This window comes from Epinephelus moara, chromosome 16, assembly GCF_006386435.1.
Source record: "Epinephelus moara isolate mb chromosome 16, YSFRI_EMoa_1.0, whole genome shotgun sequence".
In the NCBI taxonomy this organism is placed as follows: Eukaryota; Metazoa; Chordata; class Actinopteri; order Perciformes; family Serranidae; genus Epinephelus; species Epinephelus moara.
This window is the reverse complement of record NC_065521.1, coordinates 26893541-26916877: the sequence shown is the minus strand read 5'-3', so window position 1 is coordinate 26916877 and position 23337 is coordinate 26893541. Positions and strand designations below refer to the sequence as shown.

The 23337-nt window shown below is 39.8% G+C and overlaps 2 protein-coding genes across 3 annotated transcripts in view; one reads left to right on the top strand and one right to left on the bottom strand.

Annotated features, from left to right (window-relative positions):
* The first annotated feature begins 633 nt into the window (after positions 1 to 633).
* On the top strand, positions 634 to 14574 carry tnnt2a (troponin T type 2a (cardiac)). Of its 2 annotated transcripts, XM_050066124.1 has the most exons (13): positions 634 to 664; positions 2491 to 2553; positions 4706 to 4762; positions 7513 to 7542; positions 7802 to 7823; positions 10561 to 10624; positions 10742 to 10858; positions 10946 to 11023; positions 11134 to 11244; positions 11337 to 11446; positions 11597 to 11687; positions 11794 to 11834; positions 14318 to 14574. In XM_050066124.1, the coding sequence occupies exons 6-13, from the start codon at positions 10571 to 10573 to the stop codon at positions 14349 to 14351; spliced, it is 636 nt and encodes a 211-aa protein (XP_049922081.1). In that variant the 5' UTR covers positions 634 to 664; positions 2491 to 2553; positions 4706 to 4762; positions 7513 to 7542; positions 7802 to 7823; positions 10561 to 10570; the 3' UTR covers positions 14352 to 14574. The 2 variants fall into 2 exon arrangements, with proteins under 2 accessions (XP_049922081.1, XP_049922082.1); XM_050066125.1 differs by lacking the exon at positions 2491 to 2553 and having other exon boundaries at positions 638 to 664.
* Positions 14575 to 17681: 3107 nt separating this feature from the next.
* The window catches only part of LOC126403415 (plakophilin-1), a 29628-nt gene continuing 23972 nt past the window's right edge, over positions 17682 to 23337 (bottom strand). The window contains exons 11-15 of the mRNA XM_050066065.1: positions 23089 to 23242; positions 22799 to 22985; positions 22414 to 22498; positions 20520 to 20635; positions 17682 to 20371 (exon numbers count right to left, since the gene is read on the bottom strand). Of these exons, the coding sequence (XP_049922022.1) occupies positions 20561 to 20635; positions 22414 to 22498; positions 22799 to 22985; positions 23089 to 23242 (501 nt within the window). The 3' untranslated portion in view covers positions 17682 to 20371; positions 20520 to 20560. The remainder of the gene's footprint in view (positions 20372 to 20519; positions 20636 to 22413; positions 22499 to 22798; positions 22986 to 23088; positions 23243 to 23337) is intronic.

Sequence of the window (23337 nt, the reverse complement as noted above, 5' to 3'; positions counted from 1 at the left end):
GCGTTTGATTTTCACAGGGAGCAGGGAGGTAAGGACTCTCATCATGACTCACCATCACATACTGTACATGATCATGAAAGCACTGACAGATATGAGCTACTGTTAAAACTAAACCCATGTAGTTTTGACAGATGTTTTCTTTAGGTAATCCATTTGGATTATATAATAACGTGATACTACAGTATACGCTATGGAGTGTTACGTGGATCTCAAAGGAATGTAAAGACATTCCTGTGAATGAAAATGTCACTGATGTATAAAATGTAAATGCTCAGCCTGTTTGTTCAGTAAACAGCTCCCATAACTGTAGCTGATGTACGTACAGTATAAATGAGCAAGGCATAGTACTATATGAGTAAAAGGTTTGAGGCTTATCATAATGCAGCACAAAGTGTGTTTGTACCAAAACACTTCCTTGTAGAGTCAAAGATTGCAGTAGGTTTTTTTTGGCAGATCCACAGGATGTTAAGATTATTTCTTCAAGGTTTTCAATAATGACTTGCTCTTCCTGTTCCTTCTTTTGCTTTGAACTAGTTGAAACACTACAGCAAAGGTAGTTGTGAGTGTATAACGTGCAGTACTTTTCCTCATGTGATCACATTTGTATGTCCTTTCTGTTGTGTGTGTTCCCGGTTCTGTGATTCAGAAGAGGAGGCTGCCGAAGGTATGAGACATTTATAAATGAAGCTCTGGGTCATCGATGAGGGATTTGTGGTCATGTTTTAGTAGGACTCTTACCAGAACAACAGGTGGAGTGATGAACATTGACAGTCAGGGTGCATGTGGTTAAAATACCACAGCTATGACTCAGTGGTGGAGGAAGTATTCAGATGTAAAAGTACTAATACCACACTGTAGAAATACTCCATTACAAGTCCGGCGTTAAAAATGTTTCACACAGAAGAAACTGGTTCCTCAGCGGTTCTTTGGCACGGGATGGGGTACTATATAGCTACCACACAAAGAACTCTTTAAGCCCCTGTATTGTTCTTTAGAGGTTCTCTATTGGTTTTTCTGCTTAGCTAAGTTTACTATGGAAAGACTAAAACACAACATTAAAACAGTCTACAAACAGTGTATTTCCAGAGGATAACACACTAAAGGAATGTCTCTCAACCTCCTGCCCACATGAGTATGAAAAATATTCCAGCATCCCCCACAGAGGACATGATAACCTGTCCCACAACTCCTAAGAAATGATTAATAATCATTTCAGTCAGGAACACTTTAGTCAAAGAAAACTTTATGTCCATTTGCAGTATTGTATTTGGTGGTATGGTTCTGGTCTGGGGCCTCTCTGCCTCTTCCACGTGCCTACATAGAAAGCCTAAGGCAGAGAGAGCACACTTCTCCGCCCTTCCACATGCCTGCGTGGAGAGCCTTAAGGCAGAGAGAGCATACCTCTCTGCCCTTCAACGTGCAAACAAGGAAAGCCTTAAGGGAGAGAGAGCAAACCTCCCTGCCCTTCCATGTGCCTACATGGAAAGCCTAAGGCCAGAAGAGCAGCAGCAAAGACCCCCTGGGAACAGAACAGAGCAGCATCAATGACAAACAGAAATGACATTGATGAGTCAGACAAAGCATGAAAAGGAGGAGCTGGAATGGAGGCAGCAACAGTAGGCAGGACAAAGCACTTTAAATAAGGCACCCTGAATGAGATTCACCAATTGGTTGCATAGAAAAAAATCATGTGATCTATCAGCTGATCCACCAGTTGACTGGGCTGTTTGAGATCAGCTGATGTAGCTGGGATGTGGGCTGAGCTTGACATTGTGTCCTGCCTGAGCTAACGCTATGCTCAATTTATATTTTCAGTAAAAGTGTCACTTAGAAGCATCTTGACTCGTCCATGGCATCATTCAAGGGCCCCCAGGCTCAAAAACAAAAACAATACAGTACTATGTAACCTCTCACAGTTCTATATAGCGATATTTGAAAAAGTTGCTATATGGTACCCCCTTTAAAAGATGGGTGCCATATAGCGCCAAAATAGGTTCCCCTACAACCAGCTTATCAATTTATCAAATAATAATTTCAGCTTCACTTTAATACTGTTGGGAAGTTAAATTTATAACAAAGCTTTGAAACAATTAATAATGCAAAAATATTATTTGTAAAGTAACAACACAATATGTTGGTACTATGTGAATTGTAGTGGAGTAAAAGTAGAGAGTGGCATGATAATAACATTCTCAAGTTAAGTACAAATATCTCGAATATGTACTTAAATACAGTACTTGAGTAAATGTACTTAGTAACATCCCAACAATGGCTGTGTGATTGACATTCGTGAATGATTACAGAATCATTCATGCTTGATTTCATCATGCTTTGAAAAACTCTCTTCTTTCTTTCTTTCTTTCTTTCTTTCTTTCTTTCTTTCTTTCTTTCTTTCTCTCTTTCTCTCTTTCTTTCTCTCTGTTTGAAAGCGGCTGGCTGCTTCGCTGGCTGACTGGCCTCACTTAACGGCTCTGTGCTTTTGCTCGGCAGGGGAACAGGGGGTAGAGGAGGAGGAGGAGGAGGTGGAGGAGCAGGAGGAGGCGGCAGAGGAAGGTACTGCTTGAGCTCAAAGCTTTTTTCCAGACTCTCCATAGACGGAAAATGTTGGCTGTGTTTGTGGACACGGTGCCAGTGCCAGGAACTTTTGCCTGTAACAATGACCTTTTAATCACAAACACACCACATGTAGAGTGATGAAGTTCACTGTGCACTTACACAGTATCTGGCCTTAAATATTACAATACAAAATATAACCTAAAGTAAAGATGTTCCAATATTATTTTTTTCCCCCGATACCTACCGTGATACCTGAACTTGCATATTGGCCAATACTGAGGACCAATCCTACACCATTGCGTAAAAAAAAATAAAAAATTAACAGGTGTATACTACTAAGCCTGTATGCGTGTGAAATGATTGCTATCATTGTTTTATGGCACGACTCAGAAATAATGGGACATTCCAGTGTAAAATACTGCCAAATTTCGGACATTTTACTAACGGCAAATGTTACCCTATTAAAAAACTGAAAACTGCAGTTTTATCCGGGTGTGAAACTACTTTAAAGTTCATAAATCAGATAGCTGCATAGACTAGAGTTGCAACGGTATAAGATTTTCACGGTACGATAATAACCGTCTCAGAAAATATCGCGGTATCACAGTATTACACATTTTATATTTTTATCATTTGAACAAACGTTTTATTACTATAACTGAAATGTGAAACCATTTTGTTAATGGAAATATGTGTAAAAAGTCTCCCCTTTGAAAAAAAAAAAACTAAAATAAATGGGAAATTCAATGTTGAAAGGTGCTATATAAATAAAATTATTATGTACAGTTGCATTTTCTTTTCAATATCGTAGATAAGCAAATGTGCATAGTATGATAACCGTCACCTTTAATATCACGGTATACCCTGAAACTGGTATATCCCTGCAACCCTAGCATAGACTTGATAAAAATTTACAGTATTAATTAAATATTCTAGCAGACTATCCTGGATTCTGACATCTCAGGAATATTATTGAAAAATAATGCCTGAACTGAAAATATACATTTGGCAAGCAAAGAGACAGGTACTATATGTACACAGTATGAAAAATGAATTCATCAATAAATAAAATATAAATAAATGCATTTCTTATTTATGTCTGTATTCCAATCCTGCTTTAGTGCGAGGTTAGCACCATCCACCCCATTACACAGACAAATAGACATAAATCTAAACATAGAAATATAAAAATAAATAAATACGTTAGAGACGTTCAGTCATTTAAATCACAATTCTACAATTATAAAAATATTTATTTTGATTATATGTTTCTGTACTTTTTTCACCATTCATTGTTATATCTATTCTTTTATTTATGTATTTATTTCAGTATTTATTTAGGTACGCATTATTTATTCATAATAAATAACTGTATGATCTGTCCTCTGTGGAGGAAGACTGATCCAACTTTTCTGGATTAGCAGTGTAAACTACCAGAAGCCCAAATAAACATTGTCTGGGTCCACAAAGTCAGCCTGTGTTTGCCGTCAATAATGGAGATATTTCCGCAAGTGTCACCTGATGAGATCAAATATTTGGGACTCTGCTACTTTGTTCTCTCTTATCTGAAGTTCCCAAATACTGACTGAACTGATTGTGTCCCAGTGAATGCTGTTTTTGTTTTTAAATGTGGGCCTTATCACAGGATAACAGATCCCATGTCAGAGTTGAGAAGATATTGTGTCATCACATCTATTGCATCCAAAATACACACACATGCATGCGCTCACACACACACACACACACACACACACACACACACACACACGCTCTGTCTCACCAGCTCTTGAGTGCTGTCTGCTTTAAATACCAGAGGTGGGTAGCTCACTCTGAACACTTGTTATCTCTCTGCAAGGTTTTCCATGGTGTCTGAACAAACTGTTTTCTATTATGCTAACACAGCGTCAGTCCAACAACCAAACTCACATCTCCAAAAAGTGCGAACAAAAGTGCGTGAAAACAACACATTTAATTGAGTTCAGCAGCTGCTTTCTCCCAAAATTCCTTTCACCATGAACTTATGAAAAATGACAGGTCATTGACAAGGGAGCGACGGTTCCAATAAGGCAGTGAATCAATATCACACCCACTGAGTGTTGAGGTTTCTCTCTGATATGTCACTATGTGCTGTCACTAACTTCTCTGACAGAGGCCGTGCAGGAAGAGGACACACCTGCTGCAGAGGGGGAGGCCAACGAAGAACAAGGTGAGGAGTTGGAGGGGAAAAAACATGTCTGAAAATCCACATTAACAAACATAAATTCAACATATTGTTAGCAAGGCCTAAAGACTTCTAGTTTAGTAGACACGATTTTACGTCCACGGTCGTAACTATAGACTAAATATAAAGACGCACAGTGCATCTCCACTTACACCCACCGTACAAAAATGAAGCCAAAATATCCTTGATACAGTTGCTACCATCTTGTGCTGGTGATGTCATTTGGAGCCAGCATCTGTGCAGTACCGATCCCTTTGGTTTCGAGTTCTTGCCCGTACAACCATCCGACCTATTGCAAGCAGTGCCAGTACACCGATTGGCACACACAGCTGTCAATCATGATGTCAACCCCCTTTTTTATAGCATCAAATAACTAATTAAAACCACAGTTATTAGGAAAACGAACACTTAATTATACAACAGCTTGATAAGAACCATATGGAATGACAGAAACCATCTTTGGGAAACATTTAGGCTAATATACAGTACACAACACTGATGATAGGCTAGCTAACGTTAAATCACTGTGCGGCACCTGTCCATAACAGCGAGGCTAACAGTTACCACTGATTCAAATATATTGGCCAGTTGGCTGTATCATTATTCCAAGTGTATGTACATTTATGTGGGCCACAATGGAAGTTTTGTAATTTTTCAAGCAAGTGAGGTCATACATGGCGCTTTAGACAACCCTACACGTTACTGTAGGCCCAGTTTATACGCATATGCAGCTCACTTTTATACACGATATGTAGTAGGGGGTCCCTGCTCGATCCCATTTCCACTTAGACCCTGATTTAAACTGAAGACATGGAGTCAATGCTGATACTGTGTCAGCTTTGGTTACTAAGTGTAGTGTTGGGTGTTGACAACGCAGCAATGATGATTAATTTGTTGTCGGTAATCATCACTCAGAGACAGACAGGAAAATGATCTGCTATCTCAGTCACACTTCACTTTGGTATGTGACAGTCTGCAGCGACATGATGAGGTCAAGCTCTCATGTTTTCCTCACTGTCTCCCTCTCTCTTAGTCACGCCACTGGGTGGAAGTAATCCCCAGGTCTCTCAGCCCTCCCAGCCCTCAGGCACCTGCCTATTAGTCAGAATTTGATATTTTCCTAATCAGCAATGTTCAGGTGCTTTTCTCTATTGTTTCCAGTCATATGAAAAGAGAGTGATATTAGTCAGAAGTCACATTTTCACTTTATCCGTGCCTCATATCAGCAAACGCCCTATGAGGCACGTGTGAATAAACTGTCACCTGTTGTGTCACAAACTGGAGAAAGGGACTGTTCGACCTGCCGAAATATGTGTCCTTTATTTAACCAGGTAAAAGATTTAACTCTCTTTTTCAAGAGCAACCTAGCCAAGAGGGCAGCGTCAACATCATTACAACAGTAGACACAAGAAGACGAGTACAACTGTCAAATCCAGAAATGAGCAAGCACAGCATCCAATTAAAATGCAACAAAAAAGTGTTAAATACATAAAAATGTGCATTTTTTAAAAAAAAGTTTTAGAGAAAATATGAGTAGCAAGAGTGCTATTTCATCAATCCATTAACTTAAATTCTCCCTTTGTAATCAGCTCAGACAATTTCAGGTCTGTAAATTATTTCAAGAAGACTCATCAGTGTGTTTAAAAGCTTTTTTGCCTAGTTTAGCTCAAACCTTGAAGACCAACAGCAGTAAAATATTGTAAGAGCGCAGGCTGTATTGGTTTTGGTTTTTACACATGTATGTACACAGGTAAGAAGGAACCAGCCCAAGCAGAGATTTGTACTTAAAAATCAAACGATACAAATGTCTGCAGACGTACAGGGAGATCATTTAGCAGCAGCATGCAGCGTACAGTGGTGTAAGCGGTTTCCACAGCCACTAATAGTACATCAAGCACAACGGTATACAGTATCCAACTACTTATGGTAAAAAAAGTTGCAGAAATCAAGTGTTTCCTTGCCAAAACAGTTTGTGAATGCAGCCTTTCTCCTGTCAGTTCATTTTAGTATCAGAGAAGTTTTTATAAGTCATGCAAGGGATGGTTTTGTCAGTCCACAACTTTAGTCCAGACTGAAATATCAAATCATTGCATAGTTTGCCATGAAATTCTGCGCACAAATTCATGGTATAAATCCGACTGACTTTGGTGATCCCCTGGCTTTTCCTCTAGCCCCCACAACCTGATCAAACCTCTGATTTATCCAGTGAAGTATCTCAACATCTGCTAGCAGGACTGAAACAAAATCAAACAGACATTCATGGATCTCATGTGATTAACTCTAGTACCTTTTTATCTATCATCATCACCAGGTCAAAATTTCAGTTTGTTCAGCACTGTGCTTTATATGATCAAATACCAGTAAAACCATCCTTTCAGCCTAACTTTTACAGGCTCTGCTCCAAATTTTTGAGTGTCACTCAGAGGTTACAGATGCCATACCTTCTTTGGTGACTGACTGCTTATTATCTAGACAACCTCTCTGACAGAATGCTATTTATGATATGTGATGCACGCAACACTTAACTGTTGACGGACACACCAACACAGATAAGCAAACAGTACCTGAATGTCTCAGTGCTCTATTTCAGTCGTTCTCTTCTTTTCATGTGCTCTGATATGTACTCATGTCTGTCAGCACTCCTAAAACACAGCTGTCCCCTGATGTGCACTCATTTGACACACACACACTAACAAACTCACACAAGTCTCTCAAGTATTTTATTTTGCTTTCAGATGGAGAAGAGGAAGCAGAGGAGGGAGAAGGTAACACTGCTTATCTAAATTACATCAAAATTACTGCTGGCACCCTTTACACATTGTCAGTCAGTTTTTCTTGGATGTACTCAACTTGCACTGGAGTTCTCAGATGAACTCTCTGCCAAAAAAAATTTCCCAACTGTTGCGCGCGTACACAAGCTCTATTGTCACACCTTCCTGGTAGGATTATGAAATATTTTGGTGAGTGTGTGTGGTTTTGACTGGCTTATTGGTGTTTTCTCTTTCTTATTTTCTTTCTAAACAGAGGAGGCCAAACCAAAATTCAAGTGAGTAATCCTCACCAATGTATACATATACACACAAACACACACACAAGTTTATTCCTGTACAGTTCTGTTATGCTAGGGAGTAATTATAATATTGACTATTGCCATATTTGAATATATGCTTAAAATGCCCCTCCCCGAAAATTGATTAAAATAGAAAAACAAAAATAAATTTGCTATGCTACAAAAGGACACTTTGCACCTCCCAATGTAATCTTAATCATAAGTTAAGTTAATAAATTCTCATTATTATTACCACTGGTTCTACTATTACAGTGTACTGCAGTTCTGTGTGTGGTTTGTCCAAGTGGTGTTGCCGTACCCCTGCAGAAGCCATTGCTCGACTGCTGTGGGTCAGCACAATCAGTATCAAAATCTGTAGTTGACTGTTATAGTTTCTGTAAAGTGTTAGTCATAAAAAAATGTCATAAAAAAGTCAGTGTGTGCACTTTTCCTGTGCGGCCCTCAATCATACGCTGAGTCATTCATCTAGAAATCAGTCATCAAAACATTCAAACCGCTGATCTAAGATTTTCCTCGTCAAAAGCTCTAAAATGTTCAGTTTAGCTGTTAAGTAAAAAAAAATTCTCCTGGGGGAAAATCCTCCAAGACCTGGCTGGAGGGATGGGTCACAGTAGCTGTGAAAAGACAATGGTCCCCCTACCAATGTTAAACAGGTGATTACGGCCCTGCTGTTATGTCATCCAAATATTTATCATAGGGCTAATTTTGTATTTATGTTTATTTTATTTAGAAAGGGGCAGTGCACATTAATTAACATGATCACTTGAGTCATGTAAATGTGCTAGATTTAGCCATACAGGTTAATTTTTTCATCTGCAGTCCCTGTCAGGTTGATGGTATATGTGTATATAAGAAAATGACATTAAAAATAACATACAAAAGCACAGAAGCACTGATAAAAGCGGACTGATGGCATGTCCATAGAGGGGCACATAAGCACGGAGCAAGCATATAACCATACAAAAAGCACATAGCAAGGCACATAAGCAAAAACAACAAGACTTAAGCACTATTAATAAAACAATGACATAACCATATCACCAAAACATTAAGAATGTACTATAGAAAACTACAAAATAAAACTCAGCCCAAAGCACATAGCCTCAAATAAACACACAAACACAGCAATTTACTTTCTATAAAGCTTTTAAATTAAAGATATTTTGGGGAATACATTCTTGGCTTTCTTGCCAAAAGCTAGATAAGAAGATGGATACCAACCTAATGTCATTTATCATACAGCCCCAGCAGCCAGTTAGCTTAGCTTAATTTAGCTTAGCTTAGCACACAGACTGGAAACAGGTGGAAACAGCTAGCCTAGCTTAGTCCAGAAAATTCTCATACAAGCACCTCTAAAAGCTCACTCAACACTTTATAACTTGTTTGTTTAATCTGTACAAATATACTGCCTCTGAACAAGAAATATTCTGAATTATATATTGTTTTTAAAATGTGTTTTTTTTTTGTATGAATCACAGCCACACAATGATTGGAGGCAATTAACGTCCTTAAAACCCCTTTTTGTTTGATGCAATTTGTGCCAAACATAATCTCACTTCTTTTCGGAGATATAACTCTCTTAAATATGAACAAACAAACATAAGACTTGTATTTTTAGACTTAGTGTGACTTACGTGTCCTGGGGGTATCAGTATGTCCATTGTCCATCCATCCATTAAAAGGCTTTTTTTATCAGAGGAAAGTCGCTCCTCATCACTGCAGGACTCCCTTGAAAATATTCACGATTTTAAAGTTTCTTCAGCATTTAAGTAATCCAGTGATAGTTATCTGCGTATCAATGGGTTCACTGTAAAGGGGAACTTCTAATAAATAATTCGGCATACGTTTTATGATGCCACTTTGCCAAAATTTCAACAAATATATAGGCTAAAAAACGGGGCTCAAGTTTTACAAGCTAGTCTATAGCATAAGTCTTTGTATCTTACTTCCTGTTTACGTCCCCAAAAGCATTATGGGAAGCATTATAGTATTTCCAAAATTTAGATCATGAATATCTACCAAATAGAGGTACGACAAAGAATAATTGGAGTGATAAAATACATAAAAAACAATTCTTTTTCTTGACATTACTCAGCTCAAAATAAATCCCATCATCTTTGTCCCTAAACATTAAAATAACCAAATTCTAACTTAATCGGAATCAGGTTTATCTTCAAGTAGGTCTACACATAAAAGGAATTTGCATAGGTAAGTTAAAAATTTTAAATATAAAATAAAAATTTACAATAGAATTTGTAGAATATATCTGTTTAACTTGTTTTAATGTGTTTGCTTCAAACCAAAGCCCTAAGACTAACCCTGCACATTTGTGCATGACCAAAAACTATTAGTTATCAGCGTTTAGAAATGCCATTAAATGAAGACGCCAGAATATAAAATGGTTAAGACTTGAAATTTACAATTTAGAAATTCTGATCTGCAAATGTCTCTGTCTACATTATCATGGTTAGTGTAAGTACATCATGTAACACTGTGGAACATACAGTTGATAAATACTGATTTAAAGAACCTGCTTCTAAGCATTCATGACATGCCCAGACACACATGAATACACTGAAGGAACATTCATGTGGCATGTTAAACCTGCTGACTACATTTAGCGTCATGAGAAATCCACAGTGACAGTGTCTGTTTTCACACTTGACTGTTTAACTGTCAGTCTCGTTTTTTGTCTTCCCTTTTTAATCTCCAGGCCATTTATCATGCCCAACCTCATCCCTCCTAAGATCCCAGATGGAGAGAAGGTGGATTTTGATGTGAGTGACAAACTTGCAGAACATACTGTGCATGGGTGTCTGCCTAATGCTGTGCAACCAATGAATCATACATCTGTACAATAAAGGACAAAAAGCACTAAACCCTTGTTTCTGTAGGATATCCATCGTAAAAGGATGGAGAAGGACCTGATGGAGCTTCAGACTTTGATTGAGGTTCACTTTGAGAGCAGGAAGAAAGAAGAGGAAGAGCTCATTAGTCTCAGAGAGAGGATTGTAAGAGCCTCATGCTATAGAAAATGCACATAATGTAATGTGAAGCCAGCTTTAAGATCTGCTAAGATGTGATGATCTGCTGTGCAGGAGAAGCGTCGTTCTGAGCGAGCAGAGCAGCAAAGAATCCGCAGTGAGAGAGAGAAAGAACGACAGAAGCGGCTTGAGGTACAGTCATGTTGCGGTTATGTAATGTATACTTCCTGCATTGGTTGAGTGAGCCACCTCCTAACATTTCACTCCTGGTCCTCTTTCTCTCTGGATCTGTGTTTGTTTAGGATGAGAGAGCTCGTAAGGAGGAGGAGGAGGCTAAGAGGAGAGCAGAGGATGACGCCAAGAAGAAGAAAACCCTCACCAGCCTCCACTTTGGAGGTTACATGCAGAAGCTGGTGAGCAGTTGGAGGGTTTATAGTGGGAGGTTAAAGTGGTTAACATGTGAAGGATGTAGATCCGAGCCATGTTTTATTTCACCTCCCCACAGACTGAAAAACGGAGTGGTAAGAGGCAGACAGAGAGAGAGAAGAAGAAGAAGATCCTGAGCGAAAGACACAAGCCTCTGGACATCGAGAACTTGGGCCAGGACAAACTCAAGTAGGTGGACATATATTGTGTCATTTTACCATAGGAAAGATAAAGTAGGGACATTATTCTGATACACATATGACAATGGAAAGAATCCCTCAACGTAACATAAACAACAACAACCATACTGTCCCATTTTTGTGTTTCTGTGTCTCACAGGGAGAAAGCTAAGGAGCTGTGGGAGTGGTTGCAACAGCTGGAGGCAGAGAAGTTTGAACTGCAGTACGAGATCACCAGACAGAAATATGATGTATGTGCTACAGGACACATATGACATATTACAAACGATGTTGAAGTAACACACAGGATATAATAGACCTCTTTGAAATAAAATTTGCATGTTTTCTTTGTTCTAGATTAATGTGCTGAGGAACCGCGTCAGCGACCATCAGAAAACGTAAGAAGGAACATTCTCTCCCTAATGTTGCGCACACTTTTTACACAGACGTACTAAACTAATGCACGTCTGATCACAGACTTTGTTCCAAAAATCATAGTCTACCTAATAGACTAAATCATATAACAGAATTAGGGACTGAGATATTGCATTCATGAGAATGAGACCACCAAATCTAATCAGTTTGTTGTTGAGTCCAGGTGGATGTTAGTGCCAAATTTGAGGGAAATTCCCTCAAAAGGTTTTTGAGATATTGCGTTCACAAGAATGAGATGGATGCAAGGCCACAGTGACCTTGACCTTTGACAATTGACATTTAATTTACTCATGCTTAAGTGCAAGTGGACGTTTATGCTGAATTTGTGGACATTCCCTTAAGGCCTTCTTGAGGTATCACATTCACTAGAATTAGATGAATCAGGACATTGTGATCTTGACCTTTTATCACAAAAAATCTAATAAGTTTGTACTGCCAAGTGGACGTTTGTGCCAAATTTGAGGACATTCCCTCAAGGCCTTCTTGAGGTATTGCATTCACGAGAATGAGATGAACCAGAAGACAGTTACCTTTCATCACCAAAATCTCATCAATTCATCATTAACTCACAGTGCATACTTGTGCCAAATTTAAAGGAACTTCCTTAAAGCATTCTTGATATCGCCTTTATGAGAATGCGACAGACGGACTACCTGAAAACATAATCCCTCCAGCCACAGCCATCACCAGCATGAATGCATAAAAAAGAAAAGACAGACACTGTTAAAAGAGACAGATAACAAACAGAGGCTGAGATATCTTATCTTTTAGTCCTGGGTATGAGTCAAGCCCCGTGACGCTCCCAAAAGCTCCCTCTAATAACACAGACAACATTATACAGCTCTTCCTTTTTGGTCGGTCCTCGCCTGACCAACCTGAAGAACTACTCTTAAAGTGCCTGTCAAGGCCAGTAGACCATTTTTCACAGCAGATATTTTGCTTTGTCAGAGCAGGAAATGCACAGGTGGACTTTTTAGCAGTAATGATGGCTGCATTCCATTTAGGTGAGCTAGTTCCAGTGCTCTGGTATTCTGCATGGTCACTCATTGATGTGGCTTATTGGGAAACCTAATGGAATGAAGCCGGCAAGACATCGTTGATGTTATTATTTACACCTGTGTTTTTTTGCTTTGACAGGTTCAAATGTCAAATGTCAAACATGTTTAGCGTCATTAACAAAACGGCTGTGTCCAAGTGTGGGTGAGATGGCCTCAGAGAAAAAGAAAAGAATTTGTTTCCCTCTCTCTGGGAACACAGGTTATATGCGTAACCTCCTGCTCTCACAGGTTGAATAGTATTCCTCATGATGAATACACTTTATGTGTAAAATTGGTGGAGTGCGCCTTTGAGGTTAGAGCTATGGCTGGGTTACACTCGAAATGAAGTAGTTTGTACTTCTTACTAATTTCAAAAGAGTTGTTCCAAACGTACACAGTTGACAGCAAAGTCCCTTTTTATACATGCAGTCTGTCTGAAATGTTTAGGAACATTCCTGCAAGGGGTCACGTGTGAATCAGAGCAGGGATTAACGTTCAGGGAAATCTTTACCACTTATTTCCAGCCTCAAGACCTGGTAGATATCAGGGAAAATACTGGTATGGTTTTGTGGTGAATGAAAGCAGTAATATTGCAGGGACAAGCATGCAAAGGTTTACGTCCGATTGACATCGGACAAAAATAGCTCCTCGTTCCTGTTCCTGAAAATAATAAGAGACGTCTTCCTCTGTGTTCTACTGCTGAGTAAGATGCAATACTATTTAAATATGCACAGACATGTTATTCCAAGATGAGAAACTTGCTCAAAATCAGGTGACAAAAATCAGTAATTATGTCTTGAATTCAAGCCCTGAGGTCATGCTGCACTGTGACTGGAAAGACTACAAACAAATGATCTGATAGCTTAAACTGCAGACATCAATAGTCACATAGATATCTATTAGAGTCACAGACACAGCATTTAAGTTGTGAAAGCTGAGCTGTAATTTGTCGCACTGATCCCAGCATGCAACAGTGTTTTCATTTAAATGGTGGTGTTAACAGAAGTCCATCAGGTGTCTGTGTGCGTGTTCATTCATTGTCATGGAGGCTCTTTGAACGCTTATCACTGAACTGAGTGACAGTTTAAGGCCAGGATAGCACCCCACCTCCTTCCCCGCCCTGTCACAGCCCTGCTCTCATTTTGCAAGCTAACAAGCCCCCCCGAGGCTCTGTTACTCACTCAAACTGGGAGAGCTGGCTGCGTGGCTGGGTGTGGCAGGCGGGTCAGCTGTCACACCTGTCATAGACACACTGAGGGAGCACTTGAATGTCTCACAGTGTGCTGACTGCCTTGTTATTTTTGCAACGAACAGTTGAAGATTCTGCAACGTCAGTGTTGGCTAAATGTGCATTTGCTTGGACAAACAAGATGTTTTTGCTTCATGTGAATCTTCCTTTTTTGTAATAGATCCAAGAGGACCAAAAGAGGCCTGAGGAAATAACTGTGGACAAGCTGAGTGATCATCAGCCCTGTCCTGCAGCCACTGCCTCAAACCAAGCCCTAGCTTTCCTGCCACACCCCGGTCCCACCTGTTTCACTAATACCATCACCTACAGTAACAATTACATCCAGTTTTCCAGCTTCATCTCTCTCTGTTGTTGTCCTCTTATTCCCATCCGATAGAATCTGTGTTTATGGGTGCAAATAAAACCATTTTAGTTCAATCAATGACTTCTTGCTCTTTCAGACTTTTGAGCGTGGGTGCATGAGTTTCCTGGAACTCAAAAATAAAGTGTCATTCAAGACATGAGTGCAGAAAGCCTAAAGCAAAGTCAGGACGAGACATCTTCCTGCTCACAGACAGGTTCTGACATGACTAAGGCTGTCATGGTGCTCCTCAGGCTAACGCCCAGACCTCCTCTCATGTAAATACACACACACAAATCTGGAGGAGAATGAATCATTTCTATTCAACATTGATCCAGGTGGGAACATCATTTTTAAAATGAAAAGGACATTCCTCCTTCGACTGCTTTTCAACTTCTCTTCAAAGAGTATCATAAAACTCAAGGTGAATTCACGCAACAACATTCTTGCTTTGGATCAGACAGACTTGCATAACTAAATACCAATTAAGTCACTGGTGTATCTGATGTGGCACCAGATATGCAGGAAACGTTACAACTTGTAATGAAACAAGCGCACCGCTCAGGGGTGGTATGATTTATGTTTTTGTGGCCAGATTTGCCAGATTAAATCTGCATCTATGTTTTGTCAACTCCTTTTCATTACCTGTCAGGACAACTCTGGGGGCAAAAGTTGACTGTGATTTTATCGTTTAGTTAATGATCAGATCTGTATCAAGATAAATGCCATTACTCAGTTTTTCACTCATCTGAAGGATAAAAGACTGACAAAACAAACAAGACACTTGTGATTTATTCCTTCACTTAGGAACAGACTTGCTGGTCCAGTCAACCTCAACAAAAGGGAACGGAGAAAAAAGGGAAGAAAGATAATCAACTCTACATCATGTGGAACAAAATAAATCCTTCTCACTGTGTTGTTATTATTAGAAATGAACAAAGAATGTATTTGTTGTGAAAATAGTGCGATGCACAAAGTATGCATTCAATATAAAGGGAACCTATTACGTTTACCTTATTTTCTGTCATATAGACAGTCAAAGCACTGTCTTAATGTACCGTTTGGTTTGGTTATCCAGAGCACCACACTCTCGGAGTGGCAGAGTGCACTCTAGGCACTCTGTCTGTGGAGACGGAACAGCAGGGCACCGAGTAGAATGAATGTGTGATTAACAACTGTTCGTTAATTCGTATAGAAATATAACGCTCTGTTTCTTCAACAAACAGGGCCCTCATTTAAGTTTAGAGTGTCAGACTGAATTTGCAATTGCACCATGTCAGGTCACTCACTCTCCGGGACCGCGAGTGTTACTTGAATAAGTAAACACTGACCAGCGGGATCAAACTGGCCGATCCGTGTGCTCTCACCCAGTTGATGGGTGATGTGACAGGATTGTTGAAGGTGGGATGGCCGGCTTTGTGGTTGATTACTATGCCAATCTTACAAATGAGGACGACACTTGATCAGTTTCCTTCGGTTTGTTTTGCTATCAAAGCTAATGTTAGCTAATGTGCCTTAAAAATTAGCATTACAGAGAAATCCAATATTCCTCTTAATACCTCCCAAATTTCTGATTATGTGGACATGATAATACACATAATGTTATTCATCCCTACAACAGTAAATACTTTTCCCTAACCTGATATAAAGTGTGCACTGCACATGCAAGCCTTTGTCCAGTCCTTTCGTCTTATCGCTTTTAGCCACAGTTATCTTTGTTTTTGTTGACGAGCAGTGGCGGCTGATGTGTGATAAAATTTCAGTTTTGAGCCATGACTCCTTCTGTTCTGTCTCCCAATAAGACAAGAAGACAACATTTTAAGACTCCTATGTAGCCTACAGCCCTGTTGTGGAGAGTCGTGTTCTGCTTCCAGACATCAGCTCTAAAAGGGTCTATAGCCAATACATTGTTACAATGTTGGATGTTCATATTAAACATGGCTAAAGGTTTTAAATAAAGAGGTGAACGTACATAAATGTAATCCCTTTGAGCAAAAAACTCAGGTTGTAGACTTTTCTGAATACTCTGTTTCTAATAATCTTTTTCTACTTTGGCTATAAGCTGACGTCAACTCATGATGGATTTCTTTATATGGCCCAGACACAAGACTGCAAGTGTTAACATTATCTAGCATACACTGCTACACGTAGCAACATGCTAATGTCTTTTCTTTTTTTTTTAAATACTCTATTGCAATGTTTCAAATATTTTGTGCAAATCATTACTAAGTCCATTGCATATTTTTATGCTTTTTGTGTAAATTAAAGCTTCGCGCACAGAGGCTAGCAAACATGTACAGCTACATAAATAAAGAAATAGCTACATGCTAACGTCAGGGGAACATGTAATCGTGGTTAGCCGAGGTTGTTAATTTCTTTTACAGAGCATATTTCTATTGCAACATGTCCTGTTGTGAAGATTTTGCGTTTAGAAACAATTACAGGTGATTTTCATGGGAGGAAGTGTCGCTGTACTCTGTTTCAGTCATTCCCTGGCTGCAAGCATGCTAACATACATGTAGCCACATGCTAACATCAAGGAAAATTTCTCTCTAATTTCGGATCATATTCCTGCTGAAACGTGTCCTGTTGAGTTTTAATTGGTGACTTTTCATGCAGTCATTCTCCGGCTGTACTGACGGTACAGAGATTCTGCCATATGGAAGACCTGCAAACACTGACCAATCAGAGCAGACTGGGCTTTCTGTGAGGGGTGCTTTAAGGGAAAGGTGCTAAAACAGAGCGTGATTACAGGTGTTCCAGCACAGATAGTATGAGAAAAATATAGTGTTTTTTGCACTATTAAAGCATGTTAACATGTTCTGGCAGAACTCCAAAATACAAACATGAACCTGAAAATGAGCATAAGTCCCTTTTTAAAAAAAAAACAAACTTGCCTAACCTGCTTCAGACCCTCACACCCACTTTAGAAAATGGTCTTGACAGGCTTTTCGTTGTGTTTTCATAGTTGTTCTCTTAGTCAAAGAATGACATGCACGCACACCACAAAAGCCCTGCTGGAATGAACTTAATTCGTTCAAGAGAACTACAAGAAATGACTAACAGACACTCTGGTATCTTCCAGCATAGCTCATATCTATACGCACATAGTGTGAACCTTTTGTTAGCATACTGAATGACTTTAAAGTTAGTTGCTGAGGGAAAAAACAACACTTACAAAGTTGTCTTTATCTCTGTTTTTTATTCTATGTACAGACTGAGTGACAGGGAAAGCTCCTAATTATATGCCACACACGCATTTCTCCAGAAATACATTCTTAGCAATACTGACATCAATTTTCCCCGAGGCAAATGAACCTAGGCGGGACTATAATGTCTCAAGCATTAAAAAAAACAGTCCTCTGCAGTGTGTTGTTGAAGCCATGGCATCTCTTTGCTTTAGCCATTTGTATAATTGGTCTTCAAAAAGCATTGGAGTTTTAAGAAGATTTAAAACCGATAAATAACAGTGGTTTGCTTATGAGAGCAGATATTGTATAATGAGCCCTTTAAACTTTAAAGAAGCAAAATTCACATATATAAGTTTTAGATGAAGAACCACGTGTTTTTAAATACAAACAACATTTATAATGTATGTTTATATATTTGGATGTGCAGCTTCTCTTGCCTGAGGTGGTGCAAACAGATCATAATTCATTAGCCTTATGTTTGAGGGTGCAGCCCCTTCATCATCTCCTTTGTGACTTCTGTTGAGTTAGATCAAAGAACACTTACAGTAGGAGACTAAGTGTACAGCCAGCAGCTAACTCCGACTGTTACAGGTTACGTCAACTGTTGATACATTTCATATTGGACTTAAAAGGGTTTTCAAAGAGATGTCTGACTACTTATACTGCTGCAAATTTCTATACAAGGGCACAGCTGGTGTTACATGTTGTGTACTATATTCCAATACTTCTCTGTCTCCTATTCCTAAGTTTATGCAAGAAAACAAAAAACAAACTAACAAAAAAACAAAACAAAATGTATATAACAAGACAAGTTTACGACAAAGCAACAGAAAAAAACAAGGCTTTTACTACTGCGCTTTAAAAAACAGTTCAGTATTTTGGGAAATACTCTTATTCACTTAGATGAAAGTAATCGATACCAATCTCATGTCTAAATATGAAGCTATTGCCAGCAGCCGCTTAGCCTAGCTTACCTTAGCTTAGCACAAAATCTAGAAACATTGGGAAAAAGCTAGTCTGGCTCTATCCGAAAGCAACATATTTCTACTTCTTAACACTTATTATCTTGTTTGTATAATCTGCACAAAGAGCAGCGTAAAAGCGAAACATTGTGGTTTTACAGGTCACATAAACCTTATAAAACCACCAAGTGTTGTTTTCACACTCAGAACAAGATAGATTGTGTCAAGAAGTGAGCTTTAGAGGCGCCGGCAGGTGGATTTTACTACCTTTGGACTGGTCTGACTCACATGATGTGAAGTTCGGCTATAAATCTGCCATTAGCTGGCTATTTTGACCGCCATTCTCCTTCCCTTCTACTATTTGTGTGTTAGGGATTTCAAAATCCCCTTCGCTAAACGAAATAACAACAATCTCTGAGCTAACGTACACCAAAAAAATGGCAAGTTTTGATGAATAAAATAGCTTGTGAACGTGCTTTAGAAAAGCCCAGATTCCGTCTCACAGGACTCTGATTCCCGATGTTCCTCCATTTTCTTACATGGCCATTTGGGGTTAATAAGATACATCTTTCAAAATGTCTCCAGTCAAACGGTACACCCAAACCAACCCAATTCCATGCCAGATTAGCAAACTTTCTGTTGCTGCTGTCTCTGAAGCCACTCTCCCCCTGACGAGTTTGCAGCGTTAGCATGAGCTAACACAGCAGCAGCAGCGCTAACACCCTGAGCCATTTAATGGTCTCAACAAACTCACACCAATACCAAAACGGTTTGACTCTGTTGTCAAACAATTTAGTAATCCTCATGTAACGTTAGCTACGTGATGCTAACAGTTAGCCCTGTTACTGTGTGACTGGTTTGATTGTGTGATTGTGATTGGTTTAGAGAAACACAAACAAGCCAGAGCATTTTTCCCCTATAGCAGAATGCTAATATGGTGCTTCTAGCGCTGACACCTACAGCACTGTGGCCAGGCTAGTTGTTTCCCCCCGATACCAGTTGTTATGCTAAGCTAAGCTAACTGAATGCTGGCTGTAGCTTCATATTAGATGTATAAACATAACACTAACATAACTATACCTTAAACTACTTAGGCACTCTTGTTAAAAGCTGTTTCTGTTCATTTAAAAAACAATAAGAATTCTGAATCACAGAATGAAACAGATAACAAAACAATGTAAAAAAAAAAATCCATCTGGATTTACAAGATTCATCTGACAGCAACAGTATCACAACTACACATTGTTTTCTCTCCTTTTTTTTTTAGCTTTTCGTATATTTTTCTTATTACTTTCATTTTCGGCTGCTCAGTCCTCAAGGCCACAACAGACAGTTTATCTTTAGCCAATGCAGAAAGACACATTTGACAACAAAGCCATTTGTGAATCTAAATAATCGCTGCATGCCTTTAGTAACTTTGACTGCAGATAACATTTTCTAGTGGCCGGAGGAACTGAGTTTCAGCACATGTACACTTCACCTACCAAAAACACACTCACCCCTTTATATACACAAACAGCATCATATCCAAATTAAATACATAAAACACCGCAGGATTTATCATGAAATTAAAAGCTCTCTTTTCACTAACGTATGTACAATGTGTGACTCACTCTTAACTGATAGGCTCTCTCAACAAGGCTATTATGTGAAGAATGTAATTTTACTCTCCTCGTTGCACGGGTGTGGCCGCAGCAGTGTCTAAACATGCTGGTTTCCATCTGCAAGCACACACACGAGCACATGCGGGAAAAGAGACACAGAGAAAAGGTTTTAATCCTCATGACACAACAATGGGCTCATTTTTGCCCCACTGAGCCTTTAAAATATGAATATATGCAGATGCAAGCACTGAGGCGCAAATCGTACCTCTCAGCCTCTGTGGTGCCTTTTCCACTTGTCCGTCACACTCAGTCGATAACTTGCACTGACCTGTGCGCTGCTGTGGTGTTCTCATTGACAAAAAGTGTTTTGGCCATCCCCAGCTGTCGATCAAAATATTAAAAAAAATATCAGTTAAGGGTGTCGGACAGATGCAGCCTCCCACACACACATACATACAACACACCCTTGATCTAATTAAGAGGAAATGTACTGTGTCAGCAACTTGGAGAGGCCTCAGGCGAATCATGGCAGTGTGAACTCTGGAGTGTTTTCTCTCTCATGCCAGCTGTCAATATTATTTTTTGATTAATGGCATATGTAAATACATATGTAATACAATTCATGTAAGCACACCTTCTTATACATATACAAACATACACTTTAATAATATTCTTTATATGTTCTGTCTATTCTCCACCCTGTCCACCTCCAGCTCTCTCTGTCCTGACCTCGTCTGCATCTCTCCTTCATTTTCCATGTGTTACTCCTCCCATAATAGACAGTGAGTGCTGGAAACCAGTCTGCCAGGATTCCTGTGTGACTGTTTCTGTATTCATTGAACTTTTGGGTGTGGCAGAAGGGAAGGGAAAGTGATTGTGTGCACCATAATAAACATCCACCCTTTTCAGCTGGGCCCTCCTTCTGCGCGTGTAAGGCAGCGCGAGCATGTGCCAAGCTTTAATCTGATACACGGATACAAAAGGTTTGTGTTGTGTCTGCCTTAAGACGGGCTCACACTAAAAGATTTTTCAGATTTTAATAGATGCTGAAAACGTGAAAGACCCCACACATAACAATATATTATGATGAATTTAACAGTTTTGTTTCAATGGTGTGTGAGGAGCAACCACATGCTAACAGAGCTCCGACTCTTAAAACCAAAAATTACACAAATCTCTTGTGGTTAAATGGGACTAAGAGTATATAAACATGATAGGCGACAGGCGGGTGGAACTAGCTGTGAGTTTTTGCACTGCTTTTTACAGAAAATTTACAAAGAAGAATTTGAAAATGTAGATAAAGTCATGGAGACGGCATGAACATGGACTGTACACGTAACAGCGTGAGCTGGAGGTGAATACATTTTGAGTTGAATCCCAATACTGCATTTAACCCCCAGAGACTCTGAACATGTTGACTATTTGCGATTTAATATTGACCAGGATGGACTTTCAAGCAAACTGGGGATATAAAAACACTCCGAACATACCTTATACGACGGGAAGCTTGTTAAGGCCCAGACATACCAAACCAACTTCACAGAACTACTGGCGGCGAGGGCCTACTGTTGCATAACCTCACATTGCCTGTGGCTCAGCCAAAAAGTTGCATCTGAACACACTGCAAAGACTACAGCCAACAGCCAACCAGCATGTACGCCTGCACCAGCATGAGAGGAAATAACTCCATGGCAGCAGGCAGAGGGAGTGTGTATTTGCCATTAAAAAAAGATCAACAGGATGAATTCAAGACGCTTGTTAGCCAGTTAGCAAAAACAAAGGATATTAACCGTGTGCTAGCCAACAATAATAGTTTGTTTTGATCTTATGCCCTCTTGACTTTAGCCGTTTGTTTGCTTTCCTTACTTCCACTTCTCTTGCCGTGCACAGAGCCAAACTGCCAGTCAGAGTGATTTCATTTACTGACAGGCTCTGCAAGACGCCATTTCAACAGGCTGAATTGGCTGAAAAAAAGCCGAAAAGGGACGAGAAGAAGTGCCGACGGTGCAAAACACACAAAACTAGGGCGACAGACGCTCCCCAACGGCCCAATATGGACCAACGGCTGACCATCAGCTTGGTGTGTTAGTGCCCTTAGAACCGTCAAGAAATCAGGGAGAATTAAACACATAGTCAGCCACACTTTGTTTGCATTTTACCTTTTTCAAAACACCTTGCAAATTCTTGTCGTTCCATAAGCTGTAGAGCAGCAGGGATGCTGCTTTGCTGCCTTTGGGGAAAGACCTAAGGGAGAAAGGCAAAGGTCATGAAGAAAGAGCAGAAAAAATGATGCAGATCACACACAAAGAAAAAAGCTGACAGGGTTGTTGGCAGCGTGTTCTGTCGATTGTTCCAAGTAACATTTTCTCTGGAAAGAGGTGTTGCTGCTTGTTTAAGGGTGAGAGGCAGCAATCTCAAACAGATCTTGAAATATGGGTGGATGAAACTCATTAATACCTGCATGGCTAAATACCTCTTAAGGTGAATGGAAAGGGTTTATTTGTGTTGCACCTTTCACACACAGATTTATAAACAAAAACTGACCTGTTCTCACTGAGGTCGGCCACCGACGACACCAGTTCACTACTGATGAACTTCTTGGTGACCTCAGGGTCCGCCAACATCAGACTGTGGGCTGTGCTGCAAGCCGTTGCTATAGTTTCATCAGAGTTTCCCATCTCTCGTGGGCTGGAGGTGAGGAGGCCGGTGAGTTCAGGCAGAATCTGCTTTGCTACACAGAAGAAAAAGGAAACATTCAGTGAATCAGTTTTACGTTGACTAACTTTACGTCAATGTCTGCTGCCTGTGATGCACACATCAACAACATTCCTCACCTATGGGGGTCTGCAAGCTGTCGTTCCGAGACATGTTATTCAGCAGGGACATGGTGGCCTTCTGCAGGCTGCGGTTGGGAGACTTCAAAAGAGCGGACAGGTGCAGCAGAGCCCCCAGCTTTTGAACCAGAATCTGGCTCATGGCACTGGAGCCCTGAAAGAGAAGCAAAGACCGACAGAAGGAGGAAAACACATTAGCTGTATCTCCGACCTCTCTGTAGCAGTCCATGTGACACATGTGTCACATGT